This window comes from Spea bombifrons, chromosome 3 (genome assembly GCF_027358695.1).
Source record: "Spea bombifrons isolate aSpeBom1 chromosome 3, aSpeBom1.2.pri, whole genome shotgun sequence".
Lineage (NCBI taxonomy): Eukaryota > Metazoa > Chordata > Amphibia > Anura > Pelobatidae > Spea > Spea bombifrons.
In genome coordinates, this window is record NC_071089.1 from 79,809,357 (window position 1) to 79,827,595 (window position 18,239).

Sequence of the window (18,239 nt, forward strand, 5' to 3'; positions counted from 1 at the left end):
ATCTATCCCTGTCACGTCCTACCCAGGCTGTGGAGCTGCAAATCTTACACTTGCTTCAGTTTCTCTGTTTTGCTTCGACCCATTAATGGCTTTCCTTATGCTCTGTTCTGATTTTAGAGCAATTGTCCTCCTCTCACTTTGAACCACTGGAAGATGTTTCTCTCAGGCTACTCACTGTTAAGGTCGTCCCCCTAGTGGCTGTCACTTCTGCCTGTAGAATTGGGGAGCTGCAAGCAATGTCCTTGAAAGAACCATTCCTCAGAATTTTACCTCATGCAGTGGTGCTGAAACTTCCACCTGAGTTCATTCATAAAGTTTCTTCTCATTTTCATATGAACCAAGATATTGTGTTACCCTCCTTTTGTCCTGAGCCTAAAAATTCTAAAGAACGTCAGCTCCATACTTTAGACCTTAGTAGATGTATCCAGATTTACCTTGCTAGAACGAGTTCTTAGAGAAAATCCAGCTCCCTGTTTATTTCTTTTTCTCATAAAGGGAATAAGGTATCTAGATCCTCAATCTGCCGCTGGATCAGAGAAGCAATTTCTGAATGGAACCTCCCCTCCAATTGAGAGCTCGCTTAACAAGATCAGTTAGACCTCCTGGGCTCAACTTGCATGTCTAGACCCTTCGGTCATTTGTAAGGTGGGCACCTGGACTAACTTCTACACATTACATTACATTTATTTATAAAGGGCCGGCAGATTGCGCAGCGCTGTTACAGTCAGTAGAACAATTTGCACACATTCTCTAATCATTACCGTCTTGGCCTCATGGCTGTTGGTCTCTTCAACAAGCAGTGCTCCCATCCTTTTCTTGCTAATTCTCCTTAGTGCCACCTGGGAATTCCCTTTCCTTGTCCACTTCCAGGTGGCACATATTTTTTCCCCTACCCATGTTTGTTATTTATTTCATGTTTGTTCTGAGTCTTTTTAACTAACTGGGGATTTGAGGAGGTTCTGAATCTTTTATAGGTTCCCTGCCATTCCTGAGGGGCGGAGACTATCTCTCCTTACTGCCACCTGGAAATGGACAAGGAAAGGGAATTCCCAGGTAAGAATTCTATTTTCTGAATCATGTTTTAAAGATGATGCATTTTTAGTCTTTTTTTTAGTTTTTTTTTGCTCTTATAACCAAGAGGATAATTTATTTGGATTAATATATTTTGTCTATTTTTCATTCCCTTTCTTCCTCACTTACCAACGAGTTGTTATTTACATTTTGTTTCTCTTGACATACAGTGAAAGTAAAAATTGAACTTAGACTGGCACAGAGTAGTTTTGGTTTTTTTTTATTATTTATTTAGATTTTTATTGATGTCAAAGGAAGGCAAAGAGAGGGAATAATGCAAACATAAATGACGTATCATCATTCGGCTAGGATTTTATGAAACTAGCTGCTTCAAGAAACATTTTATGAGGCATTCACCGTGCAAAGTTATGTTGCAAATTGATGGGTAAAGTAAGTAATGAATAGAGGCTATTCAATGTAATTGCCAAATCCAAAATGTGCAGGTTTCAAGTAGTGTCAAACAGTTTTTTGATGGGGAAGTAAAATAATATTTTTCATAATAATTTCCACTAAGATGGCTTTATATTTGTATTTACTTGTACAGCTGGATAATACAGTTATAGATAATTCTAAAATCAATGCAAGTTTTTAAACTCATCTTTAAAAAAATGACATTTACTTGTTCAAAGTAAAGTGTAAAAAAAAAAGAAATAAACACTGCATCAATCTGTGCTAAATGAGAACATACATGTATGAAAATACTTAATTTCAGCAAGTTCTAATACTCTCACCATCTGTGATCACTCTGCAGCACTCAAAAATAAGCTTAAGATCTGGAGCTTTAAGCTTTGTAGCTGTTCAACATTTCAGTTCCCCAGATCCTTAATAAGGTTGTCAAAGTTAATCAAGTTCTCTGTAGACCTCCTGAGAAGTGTAGTATTTTTCCTTCATCATCATAGGGCCAAATAATTGAAACAATTCGCAAGCTCTAGGGTAACTCTGTCAACTGTCATACTTGCTCGGCTATGATACTTATCTGTGAGCATGACTCTGGATCTTCGGCGTTCAGACTGAAGCTACACTAGAGTCAGAATATTACTGTTTTACATTAGTTGGCTTAATTGCAAGTATAAACCCAAAACAAATAATAAACAAATATATATATATATATATATATATATATATATATATGTGTGTGTGTGTGTGTGTGTGTGTGTGTGTTGTGTGCGTGTGACATTGTAGTCTCTTACTATCGGCATCTACCAAAGGCACAATTGGATCTTACTGTTAATCCATGTAAGTGGTTGCAAAACATACGGTTCTAACAGACTATGCAGGAACCATTACCCTCTTCCCTCGTATTAGAAACATTTTTAAAATAAAAATCAATGCATTTAAACAAAGTTTTTCCCCACAAAATGTATTTTGTTTCTATTGAGATATAGTTTTAATCTAGGAGCTAGAAATCTTATTATCTTGCTTAACCTACATAGTAGGTATGCAATGATTAAAACATAACCTAATCCATAATGCTTAATCAGATGCTTTAAACAATTCAACCAGTTCTATACCAACAAAAGGATTAAACAATGTATACTCTGTTCACATATTTCTAGTTACTCTTTTGTTAATTAGATTTTATTTATTTACAAGTATGGATTGATTTTATTTAATCAAGGACAGAACATGAATAAAGCAAGTCTAAGTAATAGGTCATACATAAATACAAATACACAAAAAGGGCAGTGGCGTCACTAAGGGGGCCATGACCCAGCCTACATAATATCATGCTCCCCATGTGCCCCCTAACTGAAACGTTGTTGATGGTTGCGTTGACGTTGTGACCATAGATTTTACTTTATCCGGCACAAAATAAAGGGAGCCCAAGTTATGTTCATACAGACCTGTTTCACTGCTCCATCAAGAAACTTACTAGCTAGTGATGAGAAAGGGGGGAGATAAAGAGAAAAGACAGCTCTCAAGAGAGATGAGAAAAAATGAGAGAGATGAGAAGAAAGATAGGGAGAAATGAAACAGATGGGGAGAAAGGCAGGAGATATTGGGAAGGGGGGAGATGTAAAGAAAAGTGGGAGAGGGGGAGAGATAAAGAAGAAGAGAGCTAACAAGGAGAGCAAAAGAGAAAGGGTGGGAAGATGAAGAGAAAGGGGGAGATAGAAAGGAGAGGAAAAGAGAAGGAGATATAGTGAGAAGAAGGGAATAAAACAAGGAGGAAAGATAAAAAGAAGTGGGAGAGATAGAGAGAAAAGGGGGAGATGAGTTAAAGAGAAATGGGAGCGATAGAAAAAGTGGAAGAGAGGAAATAAACGGAAAGAGGGGATGTAGGGAAAATGTGTGAAGTAAAAAGAAAGAAAACAAGTGATAAACAGTACAAAGGATAAAAAAGAAGGGGAGCAATAAAGAACATGGATATATAGAAAAGAGAGATAATGAGTAGGGCATGCAAAAGAAGGGGAAGAAATAAAGAGAAGTAAGAGAGATAAAGAAAAAGGGGTGATATAGAGAAAATGAGAATGGGGTGGGTCAAAGAGAAGGGGAGAAGTAAATAGAAGGGAGAGAGACAAAGGCGGTAACACCTTGAAGGCTTAACTGAGATGTCTCTGGGTTTTCTGTTCATTGCCAGGACTCAGACACCACACTATGACATGATCATCTTCAGTGTGCATTCATGTCTGCAATCGGTCCAGTGTCATCTACTTCCTAGCCTATTTTTACACCTACTTGTGGCTGCCTTTGTCTACCAGAGTCCTGCCCTGTCCAGATGATCTCAGGGCCTGCATACTTATGCTTATGTCTTAAAGCACTATAGTGCTGTCAAATATACGTACATACGTATTTAATACAATAAGTTAGCGGTATGCACCCCTAGCTTCCCTACATGTACTTATAATGGAAGTATATTTAAGGTATCTATTTTTTTTCTATAAAGTAAAACAATTCCCACATTACCCCCAGCCACTAACCTTAAATTACGCCATCTAGTCTTTGCACTCCTCCTTTTTATCTGTGTAAACTAATTCACTTTTGGGTGTTAAAGCACTCAGGTAACATTTTAGTAATTTAAGCAACAGTATAACAATATGCTGAATTCTTTCCTATCATCTATTTGGAATTGGAAACCTATTTAAATATCTACAACCTCTTCAATAACTATCACTTCTCACTGTACAAGCTATAGGTAAAAGTGAGGCAATAATGGTTCGAGGCATTGAAAAAAACAGCCTCTTCTCATGGACATGTAGAAAAATAAATACCGGGGGGGGGTTAATTCTACTTTGAAGTTAGGATTTGATCACTATGGATGCTTAAAATAAAGTATCCCAAGATGCATTAATATTTTGTCGGGTAACACAATAACGGAAAATTGTGATAGTATCCCTTTAAGATGACATTGTAAAAATGTTATGCTCACATGCACATGAAAGTCATTTACTTTGGGCATAATCTAGAGAAAGTGTTGTAGTAGGAGCTTTGGAAATGGGAGAATTAATGGCAAACTTGGTAAAATGTCGCTTGTGTCCCATTAAGCTGAATGAGCCATAAGGTGCCTTTATGAATGCCCAGTTCTGGATCCAAGTGTCCCTCTGGAATCACATAGAGATGGTTTTACGTTTCATCACTGAATGTCTTAGAAAAGTTGTAACATCGTTACGACTAAAATGAACTGTCTGACTGTAATTTATGGCTACTGGAAAATTACCTGTGTTTAACGCAGTGGAAATGTATTTCCGCTGTTTGTCACAAGTTTAAGGAAAGGCAGGGAAACACATTTCAAATACTTTAGATTGTAAATGAAAAAATGTTTCACCGTATAATGTAGTTTCTATCAGAGGTATGACCAGGGCCCAATTATAGATAAAAATGGTCCTGTATAGAATGGTGAAGCTTATTTAAGCTCTCAATTGTCACTAAAAATTCCCCATAGGGTCTTGAACAATCCACTCAAATACGACTGAAGCACTTAAATGCATACAGCATTTTAAAGAGGCAATAAACTTGGATTAACTTCAAAAATAACTTCTCTTGAAGAAGTAATTCCTAAAAGAAGGTACATTTTTAAGACAATCTAGCCTGCTAGAAAAACACACTGTAGGGCACAGGAGGGTGGCTAATACAGTAAATTTTCCATACAGTAAAAATGAATAGAAGCTCAAGATATTCAAAGCAAATAAATACTAAGTATCAAATAAACTTAGAATGTTTTTAAATACTGTTTATATTGGATTGTATGACGCATTTAAAAAAAAATACACAGTGGATATTTTACCAAACCACAACATTTGCTTACAAAATATCAGTGGCGGAACTACCAGGGTCGCAGGGGTCACGACTGCGACCGGACCCTGGAGTTCTGCCACTCGGGGGCCCAAGGGGTGCCGAGCAGTCATTGTCAGCAACCGATCGGTGTCCTTCTGTCTCCTCTGCTGCCTGCCTCAGCGCTGCCCCGACTGCAGTCGTGGGAGCGTGAGGCGTCTGTCTCGGGTGCCGGTGCTGCACGCTGAGCGCCGGCATATGACGCCATATGCTGGCGCTCAGCAGTGAAGCCGTGTGCACCGCGGCAGAGCAGTGAGACAGAGGCCTCGCGTCCCCACCACAAGACTGCACGGTAAGTGATCTACAAAGGGGGGTAGGGAGAGGATAGATAGTGAGAAGGAGGGGGTAGGGAGAAGGTAGATAGTGAGAAGGGGGGTAGGGAGAGGGTAGATAGTGAGAAGGGGGGTAGGGAGAGGGTAGATAGTGAGAAGGGGGATAGGGAGAGGATAGATAGTGAGAAGGGGGTAGGGAGAGGGTAGATAGTGAGAAGGGGATAGGGAGAGGGTAGATAGTGAGAAGGGGGTAGGGAGAGGGTAGATAGTGAGAAGGGGGGTAGGGAGAGGGTAAATAGTGAGAATGGGGGTAGGGAGAGGGTAGATAGTGAGAAGGGGGTAGGGAGAGGGTAGATAGTGAGAAGGTGGGGGTAGGGAGAGGGTAGATAGTGAGAAGGGGGTAGGAAGAGGATAGATAGTGAGAAGGGGGATAGGGAGAGGGTAGATAGTGAGAAGGGGGGTAGGGAGAGGGTAGATAGTGAGAAGGTGGGGGTAGGGAGAGGGTAGATAGTGAGAAGGGGGTAGAAAGAGGGTAGATAGTGAGAAGGTGGGGATAGGGAGAGGGTAGATAATGAGAAGGGGGGATAGGGAGAGGGTAGATGGTGAGAAGGGGTAGGGAGAGGATAGATAGTGAGGGGGGAGGGAGAGGGGGTAGATAGTGTGAGAAGGGGATAGATGGTGTGAGAAGGGGATAGATTGGGTTGGGGTGGGGCTCTTAACAGATTCTCGCACCAGGGCCCTCAGGCTTCTAGTTACGCCCCTGCAAAATATTAAAGATAAAGGTATAACAATGGTATCTCTTTCAAATTGCTTTTATTAACAAGACTGCATTGATTTACAAGAAGGCAAAATGCAGCAGTTCCTCCATGAGAGTATAGATGTAAAGTGCCCTAACTTTAATATATTTTTGTTGCATGAGTGCTTTAGATCTGGATGGCTTAGTGACTCTGAACTAAATTGTTTTCTATTCATTTAAATCACAGAACCGTACCTACAATGTTTTGACAATTTCAGCGCAAACAGCTTTGTGCCAAATGGTACATAAAAATTAAATTAAGCACTTGTGACAACGGTGTTGAGCCAGCTATTGTTATGTGGGCAATGCATGGAAGGAGAATTAAGGGATGCTGGCATCTGTTTTGCATCATGAAGAGGATGAATGTGTATTATACAGTCTTAGGCTGTTAAAATGTATACTATCTGCCTCTCTCTAGATCAACTGGATTTCATCTACAACATAGCAGAAACTTTTGTGCTTCTGTTTGTAGGATTATTTGGGATTTTGAAATCCAGTTTAAAATACAGAACTTAGTTCCAAATCAAGATGAATCTGTTTGCCTGTTCATTACACTCTCAGACAAATGATAGTGAATAATTATGCTACATAATTTGTATTAAAAACCAAAGTGACTCTGAGGCATACATTTTACTAGTATACTTTTTCATTTACCCACTGTTAATATTATTGTGTTTTGTTTTTGAAAAACATTTTTAACAATCGTAAAGCATATTTTAAAAAGTTTCTGCACAGCTATCTCTGCTATTCAAATAAAACTAATTTGTTCACAATAAAAAATATTTGCAATGCAGGAGCATATACATTTTTTTATTAAACAGTACAGACCAAAACTACATGGTATTATATACAAGTCTGTTCAGCAATTAGAAAGAAATAATACTTTAATAAGTTCCACTTAAATGATAACCATTATTATGTTGTCTCTAGTTAAGCTTAAAAATAATTCCGCATTTAACATTTATGCAGCATTACAAAAATATGAATATATTAATATCTTGTGTTTTAGAAACTTTAATTCAAATGATGATATTTTATTTTTGCTTTTTTTCTCCATTATACCTTTTAGCACACCATCTGGAGAGTCAGCTGTTACATTTGCATAGTTAGCTGCTGATATTATTCGTAAAAAATATATATATATATATATTTATGTAATAATAGATATAAAATATGCATACTAGCTAGCTACTCTTTTAATTAAATGCACATAAGCAACAGATCAGCAGGGTCTGAATTTGAAAATGTTGACATTAAGTTAACCTTGCAATACTTATTTAGTAAAGTCAAATTTTGCTTATCAATTCATCATTTATAGCATTCACAAACAATCACTACTGTGGGACACTGTTTGATTCCGCCTCTGAAGCCTACAGTATCCAAGTGAATAAGGGCACTGAAAAAAATAACACGCACAAAAAAAATTGAAAAGACTCAAAAATAGGTAGGTCGCATCTTATCACTCCTTGTATTTATACTTGTTTCTGCCGTGATTAAGTAGGGAGATACAGTTTCCCCACTAGGCAGTAGTCACTATATTTATGAAATACATTGTAGCTGGAAATCATATCCTATCCAGATTTTAAAAATTCTTCTAATAATAATTTTCAGTAATTATATATGAAAACACTACCCATACTTGCTCCAGGTCTTTATATACACTAAATAGGTAACTGTTTTCTACAAAGAATACTGTACTACAATATTAAAGCATAGTGTTCCTCAACAGAAACAATCAATTGACAATTACATTATACATAGCTAAAATAAAAAATCATTGTGACAATGCTAATTGCAATTCAATGACGATAACAGAATTACATTCTGTCTCTGTATAGCCTGACATAGGTGTATTTTTAAAAGCACAAGCATGTATGGTTTAGCTCCTACCCATACATAAGAGGATACGATTTCCACAGTATTATGTTTAAAGAATTAAAACATATTCGTAAGTGTTGAATATACACACATGTGCTAGGTGTTTAATGTTAGGGTCAGGATGATACATGTAGAATATATAAATATTTCACGCAATACTGGATGTGGTAATCCTTGTTAGTACAAATACATTACATAAAAAAAACAAAGCGGAAAAATTAACCTCAACCTCATCTATGAGATGATGTGATGGGCAACGTAGGCTTAGCTCTCTGTCGTGAAACCACTTAACAAAAATGTACTTTAACACGTATGGAGAAGCCAATGCATGATGGAAACTGAAATGTATAATTCCATGTTATTCCCTAACAGACCTTATTAACAACCTTGGTACAGTTTTATAGTAACAAAAGCAAAAGTCAATATGGCATTGCAGCATAATATATACAATGGAACAGGTGAAGAAAGCCATTGGTTTACAATGTATGGATAAACAAACCTTTAACATATTACGTACATACTGCATACAAAAATGCACGTTAACTGGAGCATACCTTCACGAAGAATGCTAAGAAAAATTATCAGAAGAATCATTTCAAAAAAAGATATGAATAAAGGGTGCAAAAATGGACCAAATATGTCTTATCTGTTGTCAACTTGCGTATTAAAAATACCCACTACTTTCTATAAAGAGATAATTGTAATAAGCATCTTCCTATCTGCTGTTTTAAAAGAACACAATCACATCCATAACGTGTCACACAGAACAATAACGAGGCTACAGGCTACAAGGTCATTGATGGGCTCCAATTTGTTTACTCCAAAGCTTTGAAACAATACTAGAGCCTAAAGCATGTACTGTGCTCACTCACTTTAATTCAATTGCTGTTCCAAGCGCAGCATTAGAAAATGTGTCTTGCATTTTGTTGATACCATTAATTCACAAAAAAAGAAACGTCTGCTCTCCGACACTCTTTTATTAAGAGATCATCCTGTTGAAGCTTTAAGACGTTCACTTTTAAGGAGTTTACTCTAAAGTAAAAATATCACACTCACCTTCTGGATCACCACACAATGTACACTGAGACTCTGGAAAACAAAAGGCAAAATATGTTGTTAGAAATTCTGTTATCTTATTTCTCTTGAGGCCATCAGTCTTTTACTGGATTTTAATTAGTATATTCATTATTGCAGAAAATCACAAGACTGTAATAAAACCAGTAATAATAACAACAGTACTATAACTGGTTTTCATTTTAACTTAGTAAGGTAGTATTTAGATCAGATACATTTTTACTAAGAATAAATACAAAAAGGATAGACCCTGACATATCTTATCATTTATTATTATCATGATGATGGACAAAGAAACTAGAAAACATGTAATAATTAGTGACTCTTTTTTTAGTATTCTTCTTTATTACAAGGGGGTATGTATCATATTTTTCTTTTTATTAAGTACAAAAAGGGATATTTCTATATCGGTCCCACTAAAAGTCTTTGTGACAGATATGGAGCCTCATAAGCTTTCTAGACCCCAATGCTACAACCTTTATTCATAAACTGGAAACCGTGCCGAGAGCTTGGGACAACCAGATAGTGGTAATTGGCTTCTGTAAAGATTTGTCCATACTGGTCTTTGTAGCTGACCATAACAGACTAACCACCAGTGTTTCCAAAATCAGATTAAAATGGTATGAAGATGAAGGAGCATTTTTTGTTTATACCATATATCTGGAGACTGTGGACATCTGTTTACATGTATGGTGCCACAGGGTAACTAAGGACATTAAGTAAGGGGAACACCAGAGATCTGTACCTTTTGTGGCAGCATAGATCTATTTGCAAAAGACTAATCTTGAATGGCCAGGTAAGGGTTCAGAGTTGCGTTGTGATGTAGGGCCCAATCACTCCAGCACTCAATGTTTTCCAGCAAGTATAAATTCTTGAAAAGTGTACGTCTAGTTTTAATACGGGCTTTTCATAATCTGTTCGCAAAGCAACATCCTGAGTGCTATCTTGTAGCTTTTGGAATTAAAATGGCATCATTTTATATTTGTAATTGCAATAATTTGTTGATTTGTTTAATTATTTTACTTTCATATTATCTGCTCATGTTAGTAACGCAGTATTTAATCTTTATTTGGGCTTCTTACCATTCATTTGAATAGTAATTAAAAAAAGCTTAGAATTCTCATTGTGGTCATCAATTCCTCCAATTCTACTAAAAATTAAAGTGATCCAGATATATAAATAACAATTACAATATCTTGAAAAACTGACAAAATGTAGCTGTTTAATATAGAAAATAAGCTCCTATTACCAAAAAATGATGATTTCTATACAGTATTTTCTCTTACATTGATAAATTGGCTGCCCCGGTATTTTAATAAAAATAAACAAGAGCCAGCCTTTTCTAAGAACATATTTACAGTGAAAATCATCCAAATATTTCATACACCATTTAAAGAGGTTTTACGTCTTTACTAGCTTCCAAAAATCTTTCTGGTGCTGCTCTCTGTACGGAATCTTACAATGTCATGTAACGTCACGTGAAGGAGCACTTAGGTGGACCCTTACTATATGGTAATTGCAGGAATTGAATTATCTTGGCATTAAAGGCAAACATTTAGAACGTTGACAAATGTAGATAACAATTGAGAAGGGGATTATTATTCCACAAAGACATCGCTGCAAATAAAGGAAATAACGCTAAGTTTTAAAATTCTATTAATTTACACTTAAATATTGATACAGTTTTATGGAAGTACTGATTTGTATTTCTCTACATAGTTATGTGATATGACCCTGCTCAAGGCCACATATCTGAGGACAACACATCTCATTCTCTCATTCTTCTGGTGGCTGTTGCTCATATTTTGAGATATTTGTTATATTTGTGTTTTTGTATAAAATGATTGCATATTGTAATACCATCGGTATCTAAAAACATATAAGCATTTGATTCAATGATATATTTAGTTAACACTTCAGATTATCTAATAAATGTACACCTTATACACCAACAGGGACTTTGCTGACATTGCTTTCTAAATACTGTATGTAGGCATTAAAATGTAGTTGATTTGCCCCATGCAGCTATAACAGCTTCCACTCTTCTGGAAAGGCTTTCCACAAGATTTTGGAAATGGAAGAGCATTTATGAGGTCAGGCACTGATGTTGGATAAGATGACCTGGCTCACAAATCTGTTTCAGTTTATCCCAAAGGTGTTCGATGTGTTTGAGGTCAGGGCTCGGGTGTGCAGGCCTGTCAAGTTCTTCCACAACAAACTTATCCAACCATGTTTTTATGGACCTTCTGTCTATATAGTGCATGTGTTATTTCTTAAATAGTTCCAAGGGAGTACTATGTAAATGTTAAAACATATGGGTTGTAGGAAGAGAAATGACTAGTTGTGACATATTTGATGCAGATTTCCATTATGACATTTTACCTGCAGATCACATTTAAGGATGAATACTGAACACTGAGCATATCGTGGAACACTTAACTGAGTCATAGATTATAGCTCTGGCATCTCACACACAAATGCTATGTTTCCACAAGTGTCTTAACTCATTTCAAACCAGAAGAGTTAGCAATGTTGGCAAAGGGTCTAAGAGTTCCACCAAAGAAATAAAGTTACTTAAGTTAGATGTATTCAAGATGGGCTTCCCGTTGTGATTCTATTGAGGATGGCACTAGTTTGGATGCTCAGATATCATTGTATCATAGTAAACTTTGAAGGAGTCAACTTCAGACTGTGTGACTGAGATCACAGCAAAACCTGCTGAGACTCATGGCCCATCCATGATAGTTCAAACATATGTACGTTTACAACTCAGTAGGTTTTATCTTTTCACACTTATACTACCAACTTTCATGTGTAAATGTACTATATATATATATATATATACATATTCTTCTATATACAAATATTGCTAACTTTGAAATTAACCAAGGATGAGGAATATGTGCTGTTGATTTCTAAGAAGAAACCTTGTTCCAATGCAAATATTTCCCTTCAAACCACCAAGCTAGGATAGTTTAGCAAGTAGAGCATCTGATTATTGTACATGGATCATTTAGCCTGATGGCAAAAGAGGCAGTGGAACCAGATGGAAAGTGAGAGGGTGAGAGAAGCAGAAGGATCCAAATTAAACACTCACAAAGCTTTGTAAAGCATTAAGGAATACTTAGCGGAGCTTCATGAAGCTTTACAAAATATAGATAAATCCAATAAGTGTACAGTCCTTATAATCCTCTTTGGACTTGGATTCAAGTCACTGGGTTAGTCTTATCCAGAGAGAAATCGCAGCTGATTATTTCACTTCAAAACAGTGGTCATAAGTTAATTTTTAAATCCACAGTACATTTTGTTTGTGTCCATTGCACAGAGGTCCAGGTTAAGGGTTATGCATTAGTATGATTAAGACGCAAAACGTGTTAAGCTGTGTGCTTTTCTCTCCCACTTACATGCGTATATTTCGGCCCTTTATTGCACATTACAGCTGTTGAGGATGCTTTGTGGAGGTGCTGTGGGTCTTCGGCACCCTTTCCCTGTGTGCCACAGATCTATGGGTGCGCTATTGCTGACGGGATACACTAGAAGATTTTTGGCGTGCAGCCCGTTGAAAGATTATTGTTAATCTTCTAGAATGCAAGCTTGTTTGAGCAAGGTCCCTCTTGCCTTTTGCTTCTGTAAATCCAGATTGTTTTGTGATATACTACTTATTGTGTCCTGTCTACCCATTGTACAGCACTGCAGAATATCATGATGCTACATAAATCAATAAGCGATAATAAATAATAACAACACTTCTTGTCCATCTAGAATCATAATTGACAGGGAAAATCAACTTGACTCGTTGATCACTTTCTAAGCTTATTTAATTTTTTGACGGTTCAGGACCGTCAAAGGTCATTAAGCGACCGTTTTTCCATGACGGTCCTGAACCGGCAAAGGTCGTTAAGGGGTTAAACAAGTTGTCAAGTTACGAAAACAGTGCTTCCTATTCAAGCAACTTTTTTAGCTTTAGTTTAAACATACACCTATTTCACTAGAGACCAGATGTTCCTGTAGTTAATCACATATTGTAGCTAAGAAATATTACTCAAGCAAATTATATATATATATATATATATATATATATATATATATATATATATATGTGTGTAATGATTATAACTCAGTTGAAAGATATTCCCTAACAGCGACATTCAAATGAAAATGGGGTAGCCTGTACATTTTTTCATGTCTGCTTCAAGCAACAAAAGATGCAATGCCTCAATGCTCTGCCGCACTAAAGTTGAAGCTTGTTTTTCTAATAGCATCAAACCGGTGCTGTCAGATGACTGTTGTGGTCTATAAATCACTTAGTGGTGCTCAACCAATTAGACTAGTTTATTGACAAATGTTAAATGACGTCTTAGAGCAAACCGCTGACATAGACTTTCAGTGTTTTTCTTCAATCTGCATTTAGTTGAACAAAGAAAAAAAATTACATCAAAGCTAAAAATAAATTGTCATCTCCAGAACCATCCATTTTTTCAATGGAGCAGATACTAATTTGGTTTTCTCTAGGCAGATTGAAAAAAAAATGGCATCTCTAGTCTCTCTCAAATTACCTAAGAAAGAACAATGTATTTTTCAGTGACCTCCTAGCTGCCCTCTAATATTTGATCTATATCTGCAACAACATTGCATTTAAGTTCTTTTTAGAGCTGTCATGCCTTTTTGAAACCAATGCGGAGGGTCCATAAAGTCATGTTCAGGCACCATTATATACATCTTTTTAAGAAAAGTTGGCACCCATGTCAATTAGATATAAATGTATACAATTCTAATTAAAAGTACAAATGTGTTTCTTACCATTTAATTTCTTAACAAACCAATGATAATGATTGACATTCTTCGGTGACATATATTGATTTATTAACCTAATACTTTCATGGAATGTATTGCACCAATAACGATGTCCCGTGCATCCTAAGCTCATGTGATTGATGTAAATGTTTTGAGAAGTCACTGTTTCTCAAATCCCACCATCATACTCATTTTCACAACTACTTCATGCGTACGGCATAAATACAGGTGACATTTTCATTTAAATAGCTAAATGTTCACTTGCTCTCATGACAAGTCAACAGAGTGTTAATGGTGTGGCAGCAAATATTGTTTTGAGTGACCACTAAGACATTCAATTATTTTTATTTGCGTTTACCATGTTTTAAACAATACCAACCACCAAAAGAAGGGTAGTAAATACACTATTGGAGCTGAATAATGTTGCTAAATGAAGTAGAATGGTTAATTGCAAGCAAAGAGTCTTGTAGACAAGAAGATAAAATGATATATCAAATGAAATATAATTTCATTACCTTAATGCAATTTTGGTCTTTTAGAAGATGAGAAACTTAATTTTGTAATTTGTACAAGATAAAACAAATGACACCATCATGCAAATGTGTATTTGCTTTATACAAAATATTATACATCCTTAAAAGGCCATTCTCTCAGCAAAACTGCTCATCAGTTTTTATAAAATTGTGTTATGTGATAAATGTCACTGCCAAAGTGATGACTGTTTCAAGGTAGGGAATAGGTGATACTAATTATAAAGGTGGAGATAGTAGAACCTACATGAATGAATCTTATTCCACAATATCCATCTTAACAGATTCACAAAAAGAGATGTAATCAGTAAGGGCCACATCAGCTAAACAATAACCCTCAAGATAAAAAGTATTATTCAACCAAATATTTGAAGGCCAACCTGAACCCCCTTGCTGTAACAATAATGTCAGGAGACATGGGCTTCACCTTCAGCAGTGCCCCTTTTTCCTCATTTGAGAATTTGGATACTTGGCTGTCACGGACTTTGTCACCAACAAGACACCAAGGACTGATAAGGTTCAAAAATAGAAGCCGTAAAGTAGTCCTGGACAACATCGCCGTGATTAGAAATTAATCTAAGGTTGACACACAGCAGATATTAACACAGGTCAACATAGGAAAGGGACAAGTCAATTTTGTAGTCATAGCCAAGCCGAAGCTAAAAACATGTGTATCCAGTGAATAAATATATTTAAACACAGTTAAGTTGGATCCTTCAATAGACAGGCAAGGACTGATGCTATTTAAAGGGTTTCGGTATGATAAGATTAATCTCCTATTGCAGACACAAAATCTGAATTAATTCTCATTAAAGTTAGCATATGTATTTTTAATCCAAAATCATAACTTAATTTTATCAATCAAAATCACAGGTAGTCCTTTAGGAAATGTGAACATTCATTTATAATGGTGACAAAAAAATCACTAACTATTGTGAATTTGTAAGAAACCTCACTAGGCATGGTGTATACTGATAAAAGTCAGATTCATAAAAAGAATACTCGCCAAACATTTGACATTTTTCACAGAGCTCCAAAAACACAATGACAAGGCAGTGTATATAGCTATTTTCAACAAGTTTTATATAAAACACTATATAAAACACTGGTATTTTAAACAGAACCTGCTTTTTGAGGACATAGCCCAAGCCTCTCATGGACAACAATAAACACAATGATTGGTATTTTTTAGCAAGATCCTATTAGCATTGGCATTTTAGATTTATTTGGTATTACTTATTCCCCACTAATTATTGGTTCTACATGGTCTATATGCATACTGCCAGCCACAACACAACTATTCAATCTGCAAATACCATCACTAAATTATGTTTCTCATCCTAATAAATTATGTTTATTCTCTGTTGTGCACCATTCTGGAGCAAAAACGCAGCCTTAGTGTACCCCTGTACCCAGCTAGTGGTACAGCACATGGGCGTAGGAACCCCTAAAAATCTGGGGGGGACAGCATTTTCCCCCATCAGATCCCCACTTTCTCCCCATCTCTCACACTATCTACCCTCTCCCTACCCCCCTTCTCACTAGCTACCCTCTTCCTACCCCCCTTCTCACTACCCCCTTCTCACTAGCTACCCTCTACCTACCCCCCTTCTCACTAGCTACCGTCTCCTTACCCCCCTTTGTAGTTCACTTACCGTGCAGTCCTGTGGTGGGAGCGCGAGGCCTCTGTCTCGCTGCTCTGCCACAATACGCGCGGTTTCACTGCTCAGCGTGAAGCGCCGGCACCGAGACAGACGCCTCACGCTCCCACCACTGCAGTTGGGGCAGCGTTGAGGCGGGTGGCAGCAGGGAGCAGAGGAGACAGAAGGATGCCAAGCAGTTGCTTAAAACGACCGCTCAGCGTTTCTATTGGGGGGGTTTCTACGGCCTTGGGGGGATTTCTTCATTATCGGTCCCACCGCATGAGTTACTGGGGGGGATCTGTCCCCGGTTCCTACTCCCATGGTACAGCACTGAAAGTTGGAATTTGGTTTCAGGCAAGTATGAATCTTGGGAATAGAGCTACTAACTGTGGTGACAAGAAAAGCCACAGAGATAATGAACAGATACAAGGAGGAAACAGTTGGTAAGCCAAACCAGTGGTCACTATGGCAGGCACAAAGTAAAAGGGCAATCCAGAGGCAGTCCAAGGGTCAGTATGGCAAGAAACACACAAAAGGCTAATGCAGAGGCCAGGGCCGTACTGGGAATGAAAAGCAGCCCAGGAAACATTTGGAGACCAGCCCCATATAGTTTATCTCGCAGTCGAGCTCTTATACCCACACGCACCCCTTATACATACCCGAGTCACACTATTTGCTATATAAAAAACACACTATTTGTATTAAAATGCCAGAAAGCAAAAGTGTTAAAAGACCCTAATAAATGAAATACATTACACATAATGGGATCAAAACATTTTCTACTGCAAACATTTTTAGATGAAAGAGTTCCATTTTATTCAGTGGAACAAAACACTGATCACATTATTCTTCACGATATTCTTGTAAGAAACTTGTATTTCTTTATTAATTCATGTAAACTATTTTTAATATTTAATAATGATATGCCTTATACCCTCCTATATGCCACTCTGCCCCATGATATGCCTTTTAACCCCCTATATGCCACTCTGCCTCCAGAAATGCCTTATACCCCCTATATGTCACTCTGCCTCCAGAAATGCCTTATACCCCTCTATGCCACTCTGGCACATAGGGGGTTAAAAGGCATATCATACGACAGAGTTCCATTTAGGGGGGTATAAGGCATTTCTGGAGGCAGAGTGGCATATAGGGGTAAAAAGGCATTTCTAGAGGCAGAGTGGCATAAAGGGGGTTAAAAGGCTTATCATGGGGCACACTGCCTCCAAAAAATCCTTATTCCCCCCATATAACATCTATAAAAATCTATAATTACAGACTTGCTGATATAGCACAGAACTGTCAACGATGCATTTAATATCCTGGAACTACAGTATTATTCATCCTACAGTCAAGTTCACCATGGTTCAGTGGTGGACAAGGACTCCTTTTTACCACCATAACAGATATTTTCAGATTGTATTAATAGAAAACCACATAGTAGAGTTTATGTAATAAACAGACCATTCCATTGCATTGCTATGGTGCTTGCATCAGCACAGAACCTGGTAATGTTACATCTCTAAATTGCTGTACGAACCCTGTGTAATAATATATGCCCTGGTAGTATGCTACACTGACAAGCCATAACATTATGACCACTGACAGGTGAAGTGAATAACACTGATAATCTTGGTATCATGGCACCTGTCAGTGGGTGGGATAAATTAGGCAGCAAGTGAACATTTCACTCTCAAAGCAAGAAAAATAGGCAAGCGTACGGATCTGTGTTACTTTCGCAAGGGCAAAATTGTGATGGCTAGATGACTGGGTCAGAGCATCTCCAAAGCGGCAGTTGTTTTGAGGTGTTCCCAGAATACAGTGGTCAGTATCTATCAAAAGTGGTAGGAAAAGTGGAGAACTGGCGACAGGGTCATGGGTGGCCAAGGCTCATTGATGCCAGTGAAGG

General features: G+C 37.3%; 1 protein-coding gene across 1 annotated transcript in view; it reads right to left on the reverse strand.

The window, feature by feature from the left end:
* The window catches only part of DLGAP2 (DLG associated protein 2), a 355,391-nt gene that overhangs the window by 143,919 nt on the left and 193,233 nt on the right, over positions 1–18,239 (reverse strand). Inside the window, exon 4 of the mRNA XM_053459998.1 lies at positions 9,346–9,378. Coding sequence (XP_053315973.1) covers positions 9,346–9,378 — 33 coding nt within the window. The remainder of the gene's footprint in view (positions 1–9,345; positions 9,379–18,239) is intronic.